Source organism: Andrographis paniculata, unplaced genomic scaffold (genome assembly GCF_009805555.1).
Source record: "Andrographis paniculata isolate CXL003 unplaced genomic scaffold, ASM980555v1 Contig55END, whole genome shotgun sequence".
Taxonomy (NCBI): domain Eukaryota; kingdom Viridiplantae; phylum Streptophyta; class Magnoliopsida; order Lamiales; family Acanthaceae; genus Andrographis; species Andrographis paniculata.
Window position 1 is genome coordinate 2,331,244 of NW_026137590.1, and position 7,289 is coordinate 2,338,532.

General features: G+C 35.5%; 1 protein-coding gene across 3 annotated transcripts; it reads right to left on the reverse strand.

The window, feature by feature from the left end:
• Positions 1-549: 549 nt before the first annotated feature.
• LOC127256475 (polyadenylate-binding protein 1) lies at positions 550-5,895 on the reverse strand. 3 transcript variants are annotated; one of them, XM_051282499.1, is made up of 6 exons: positions 5,612-5,895; positions 5,223-5,346; positions 1,994-2,073; positions 1,342-1,533; positions 1,161-1,267; positions 550-1,029 (listed from the first exon to the last, which is right to left on the reverse strand). In XM_051282499.1, exons 1-6 carry the CDS (start codon positions 5,696-5,698, stop codon positions 990-992), a joined length of 630 nt encoding a protein of 209 aa, XP_051138456.1. In that variant the 5' UTR covers positions 5,699-5,895; the 3' UTR covers positions 550-989. The 3 variants fall into 3 exon arrangements, with proteins under 3 accessions (XP_051138456.1, XP_051138458.1, XP_051138457.1); XM_051282500.1 differs by having other exon boundaries at positions 551-1,029; positions 1,994-2,061; XM_051282501.1 differs by lacking the exon at positions 1,994-2,073 and having other exon boundaries at positions 5,242-5,346.
• Positions 5,896-7,289: the final 1,394 nt, after the last annotated feature.

A 7,289-nucleotide genomic window follows, 5' to 3' on the forward strand; every position in this document is an offset into this window, starting at 1 on the left:
TTAGATTATATATAGAAAAGCAAAGCATTGAAGAGAAATGGGTATGGTTAATTTGCAAACACCATTGTTTCTTTACAGTACAAAACTCCAGGTTTTTGCTATTTGGAAAGAATACACCTTTTTACTCTCAAGAACATCTCATCATATTATTTATTATCAAATTCAAACCAAATTTTTGCCAAACACAAAAAAAAAAGAAAAAAAAAAAAAACATACCCATATGTAGAGCTGTTAAACGAACCGAGCCGTTCATAAAGTCGGTTCGATTCAGCTCGGTTAAAGCTCGTTCGTGAACATTAACGAGCCGATCCGAACAACATAAACAGACTTGTTTAGTTAACGAACGAGTCCGAGCTTTGTTCGGAAACATTTGCGAATGCGCGTTTAAATAATATATTTATTATAAATATTATATATACATATAAAATTATAATTTATAAATACATAAATATTAATTTAAAATATATAAATAAAATAATTTTAAATTTTCTTTTTAATTTATATATAAATTTTAAAAAGTGAGACAAACAAGCTCGAACGAGCTTAATCGAGTCTAAATAAGCCGAATACAAACACGAGCTCAAACAAGAAAAATTCTTAACGAGCCGACCTCGAACACTACGAACCAGCTCGAAAGCTTAACGAACGAACACGAGCCTTGTTCGCGAGCGTTAACGAACACTTAAAATTTGGCTCGACTCGACTCGTTAACAGCTTTACCCATATTCAACCAACAGAACAAAAAAGCACTTTCACAAAGCAAGTCATGAGAGTATAGCACAGCATAGAGATTAAGAGAAACACAAACCTTGCCTTGCCTTGCCATCTGTGTTCTTAATTTATTATCAGTGAGTCTGTCTGTAAATGCAGGCAAAGGCAGGTAACATGCAATCTCAAAAATGGCGTCCAGTCCACTCCATACAAGCAAACAAACACAATATAATTAACCAGAGAAACAGATTCACCATCAACACTGAGAATCACATCTCTCAATACGGCCTGTAGCGCCGTCTAATTCTCGAAGTCCTCCTGCACCGAAGTAAGAAGAATGTGAGGATCATGCGACGAGAGCCAACTATAAAACAGACATCAAAAGTGAAAAAGAAACAGAGACATCTGAATTGTTTCAAAATAAAAACAAAACGTGTTGTAGCGCTCACCCATAAGAACGGGAGCCGGGGGGGATGGTTCTTGATCCAGAATATGGACTCGGATATCCCCAACGATGCTGCCTCAGACGGGGAACATTTGTTCTCTTAGCACACACCTGTTCAAACGATGTTTGCTGTAAATATTATCAAATCATTTGTTGCCTCTACAGATAGAGATATGAACACACACCTTCAGTTCACGGCCGAGCAACTCCGATTCATTTAGCAGTAGTGCATTATGTACAGAGTCGACCTCTGCAAACTCCACGTAAGCAAACCCTTTGGGGTGACCATTCTGGTCATGCAAGATAGTAACCCTGTTTATTGCCCCACAGGGCAGAAAGTGGCGCCGCAACTCCTCAGTCGAGCAGTTATAGTCCACCTATAAAAAGGGCTGAGCAATTACAAAAAGGATATACATATATGTGCAAAGTCTGTACATGGACCCGCCTATACTTAATGGTAAAAGGCTCTCCAGCACATTACAAATAGGAACTATGTCGAGATTAACAAAGTAAAAAGGGTACAAGATTTAACAAGAATTGAGTTAACTAATAGAAGATTGCAATATTAATAGAAAATAAGAATTATAAATAATAGTAGAAAGTACAAAGCATGGCAGATCAACTTCCCCGAATGCAATTCCTGACATTAAGCTAATTTAGCCATGTAAATAATGCATTTTCACTAATACTTCTAGCCTACATGTTGAAAACCAGTCTACATTTTCTTTAAGGTTCCAAGCAGTTAAAAACACGTGCAGACTCCCATTCAAACAATTCAATGCACTGACAGGAAGACGAAGAAGATGATATATTCGAAAAATGGACATTGAAACTCACATTGCCAACATAAACTGATCTAGAATCCTGCTCTTGCTTTACAGCCTGAGTGGCAGCAGAGAAACCACCTGAAGCATGATCTTGATTGCATGGTTAGCCGAATAATCCAGCAAATTACTCATCCATAAATACCATAATTCAGTAAAAGAAGTAGAATTAAATCATCCCACCATTTTCAAATTATAGCCAATCAGTCTCCATCCATAAATTTGATACAAGTACATGATCTAAATAATAAATCAGCACATTTATAGCAATTTCATTGTCATTAATTTGTTTCAAAGTCTTTAGTTAATAAAAAATGGAAGCATTTCCGGTAAGCTTTATACACTATGTGAGGTCATATGGATCACATGCCACTATTATGTTCGATTAGAATATATAACACAAACTTGTCTAAACTGATATGCAACCTTTTACTTCTTAGTTTCACCTTGGCCCAGGCTGAGCTTGCGCTCTCTTATGTTTTCATCCACTTGTGGTACCCCCATTTCCATCTAAAGCACTCAATAAGTATTTTATTTAGTTTAGCATAATTTCAGTTTACTCAGCAATGTATCCATAGGAATCATATTGGAGTCCTACAAATCAATTAAAATGAAATACAATAGAGAATGCAATCCTCCATTTATTCCAACCAGCTTGAACGCTGTAGTGTGATTTTGTCGATTCCCATAGGTTCTTTTCAAGGATAAATCCTAAATACTTAAAACCAATATGTTCCTACCTAAAAGATTGCACCTAAAATAATGGGAGGCCGATTTGCAGGTATTTACATAAAATAATAACCAAAGAGAAACTTATGTAACATTGCAGCACAACATAAAGAACATTCTGAGAGTTAAAAACGAAATTCAACCACCGTTCACTGAGCTTTCGTATAACAATGTGAAATTGACTTATGGTCAAGTTCAATTTTGAATAAAATACAAATATACTATAGCCACCAAAAACTCAAATAATTCTAAGATACACAGACCATTTTTTCCTCCTATTAATGCTACCAAATCACAACAAGCAGATTATTTGCTGAAGTGGAAAAACATAATTCTACTAATCTAATTGTGATTCTATAACTATGCAAACTTTTTTGGGAGACAACAATTGAAAACTGTCAATTGCAAGTCTGATAGCACATCAAACTTTTGAAACTCAAAAAAGGGAATATAAAATACTTCTCATCAGACGGCCGAAAAATGAAATAGGAAATATATCTAGATAACATTCTAATCATTGAACTGCACAACTAGCAATCTAGATCTCATCAGAATGTCAAATCATACAACTATACACTTATTAGAAAAATCTAGCCACTCTTTTTGAAAAAATTCATACGACCTAATCAGACTCTGGTGTTTCAAAAGTATAAGCCTGTGAATGGCCGTAAAATACCAACAAAAACAAATTATCTACTCCAATGCAATTTACAAAATAAAAGATATAAAACGCAAGGAAATGACTTCTTCCGCACCATAATTCGAATTGCGATAACCCGACATGACTTGCAGCTTCACAAACACAGAGGCAGGCAGTCTTTCAGAGGAGATAGCAGCCACCGGACGGGATTCAAGTCACAGGCTCTTACGCCCAATTTCAAACTGCACTATATAATAGGGTTTCGTGGAGACGAAGAATACGAGTGACGGACATTTCAAGGAAAAAAAAAAAAACTCTTGGTAAAAAGCAAGGTGGGGAAAGGGTGACAAGTGGACAGCACATTAAAAACTGCATGGTGGAATCGTGTAAGATTCGTCATAAGAAAGTAAATAAGATTTTGTTGATATAAATGTATTTAATCAAGACAAAAATACCATATTTCAACAATAAAGCCCACAAAGGAAACACAATGCCGTACTCACGCTGAGAATGGGTATAAACACTAGTCACAATTTAGAAATCCCAATGCATTTGGCAAATTAGATTTATCTTCTTACAGAAAAAGAATTGTCTTAGATATGTAATAATTGTGAGCGGTAAATTTCACCTAGTAACAACGAAAATCCTAGTACATATAACACAAAAAGCATGATGTTACTGTAGATGTAGCTCACATTTTAGGCGTGTAAAATGTCTCAGCCTAGCAATTCAAAAATGCTGTTCTTAACCTCCAACTATACAATGAACTATCAACCGAGTCATTTACCCACAAAACTGTGTCATACATCCGATAAAATGAAAAACATTCTAGTGATCTAAAATAAAATACGTCAAAGAGTCATTTCTACCCCCATTAACCATTACATTCATCCAGGTGAAACAAGTATAATGCACAATAAGCTAGATTACTTGCAATCTGTTTATTTGACCCACAAACCAAACTATCTCCTAATCTAATCACAAATGCTGCCTAGCCAAGGTTTCGTTTTACTAGGTTTAGTATAGAATGATTCGACCCTCTGGATCAATACTCTGATTCTCGAATTTGTAAGTCTTAAGCCTTTAGTATAAGCATAATGACATGGTACGTTAGGAAACATTTTTAAAACAAGGAACTAATAATCTTCAACATATTTATATCTGGCTTGATACTTTGATCCCAAAGACAAAATAAATTCAATTCCAACTCCAGCTTCTCAAACAAAGAAACCACATGAAAGCCTCTTCTAATTCCATATCGATTAAAATTAAAGATTCAAGTATTTAAGATCTATAAAATAGTACCTTCCAAATAATCACAGTCCAACTTAGTCTCAAGAAAAAAGAAAACGGAAACTGGTTACTTCGAAATAAAGCTTATGCAAGGCAGAGATTAAATAATTTACTATCACTAATGCATCATTCTTTACAAAGATAAAATGGAAGTTAGAAGGAAAAATGAAAAATAGACTCATCATAGGGACACTTCTTTACAAAGATAAATTGAAAGACCTCCAAGGCTCCAACCATTCACATTAACAGGCTAGGCTAAACCATGAGCAACAGAGGCATGCAGCATATGCTCGATGCTATGTTTTTCAATGGATGAAGCACTAGTCAGAAACTTCAATCTAGACGAAAATTATAAATAAGAGATTAAAACCATCTTCCCAACTGAAAACAGAAAAAACAACAGCGATATCAGACAACCAACCCATCCAGAACCTACACAATTATGCCCCTTCGAGACCTAAAATTCAACATGCCATTGAACAAAACTAAGCAAAGAATTGCACAAATAAAATTGTTACTATCAATCAAATCTCAGAATAAATCTTCACAGGCTTCAAATAAAAAATCCATGCGCACAGACCAAGTGCAAAGAAGAACACCTTGAGCTGAAATGATCTCCTTTTCAACCTTGGCATTCTTTTGCACGAAGTGCTCCCGCTTCTTCTTCGATCTCTTGCAGTCTCCATTTTCACGCCCTCCGACTCCTACAGTTCGTTCGAGAATAAACCGCGATTAGCAGCTACAACGTTAGGTAGTTTTTTCAGCCATTTGTAATCGAGTAACCAACACCAACACTTTTCACAAGAACAAAAATATGCAGCAGTTCGAATCCAGTTCAAAATTGCAGAAAGTAATCAATTTGACAAGTAATTAAACTTCTGCTAAACTCTCTTCACCACTTAGTTTCTTTGCAATTCAGGCAAACTCAGGTACATATCATTACACTGCACAACAGAGATACACGCAAACCTTAGCCTTGGCGTCGGCCGCCTCTTCCTCGGGTAAATCGCCGCCATAGGCGTCCCCATCGTGCTTGTACTGGCCCTGATGCTCCATCGCTTCCCTCGTTTCGCTACTGTCCACACCAGACACCCGTGGAACAGTATTGTCATGCAATGAGCACACAATCGCGAAGTTCGGTAAGCGGTTGCGGTCACTTTAATTGGATTCTGGGGCTGGATTGGTGGAAAAGGGAATCAAATTTCGCCGCCATCGCTCTTATGGTTGTCCTCTCGTCCTCGACTTTTCTCTCACCCAGCTTCGGGCTTCAGTTTCAATCAATTTCGTTCATCTGTTTGTACGTTTCGATTCGACCCGACCCGACCCGACCAATTTTGAACCGATCCGATTCTTTTTCTTTTTCTTTTATTTTCTTTTTATTTTTTTAACCACACGCGCGCACATATGTATCCGACTAAATTTTTCTCAATTCAAATACACACGCATTAATTTAGGATCGAATTCAAAATTTAACCATCAAACGAGTGTTTGCTTATGAGGTTTTGAATTTTGATTTTGAATAGTAAAATTTTTGAATTGAAATAATTGTTTGAGGTAATATTGTGAATATAAAATTAAATTTTAATGTAATAAAATAAATAAAAATTGAGTGTTTAATTTGACACTTTTTTTAGTAAAAATAATATAAAATAGTAAAATGACGATTAAAATCTTACAATAAACAGAGCCAAACTGTTTATAAAAAATTGATCCACCATACTAGTTCCATTTGTATATTTTCTTACAGCAACCACATAGTAACATGACAAAAAAAACCCTCAATATTAAAATTTTTCAAGCTGTTTTGTTTGGAATAGAAGGATTGTAAAATGGAAGTGCACAATAATTTTACTATCTATTAACAAGATATTTTTTATTTATTAAAAAATAGAGGAAACCCATTTTTCATTTTTCCCGGGAAATTTTTTTGCATCCATAATTACACACCACAAACTACCCTCCATGCTTGATTTAGAATCGGAAGTAACAATTACTAACAATCACCGCACTGCTTTTCAAGCTTTCCCACGCGGATGAAATCTCTTATCTCATCTTCAACCGAAGGTCCTTTGAACGACAATATCATCAATTGCATTAGTTCGGAGATCAACCCCAGTTTTGTGTACAATAGCACAAAAAACTTGAAAATTTCCAAATTCTACCACGGAAAGCGCTTTGTCCGATGTATAAATATGCTGTTGAATATTGTCCTACATTAGTTAATATGTAGGAACTCCCCTACTATATATATATATATATATATATATAAGGATGAAGGTCACTCCACCTATCATTAATTGATTTTATATTGGAAGCTCGAATCCCTTCTTAACATGCTATCAGAGCTATGGTGCCCGTATTGTGTGTTGATCCGATATGACCTTTCGAAATTATTATCTCGAGGGGAGAGTGTTGAATATTGTCCCACATTGGTTAATATGTGAGAACTCTTCTACTATATAAGGGTGAAGTGCTACTCCAACTATCACCAATTGGAAGCCCGGGTCCCTTCTTAACACATGCCCTATATAATATATGCCCTATATTAATATATGTAAATTCTTTCAATCCTTGTTTATAGTAGTATGTGAAGAATAAACCATTTGGATGTAAGGTTGGAGAACAACAACAATAAATATCTTTTAGC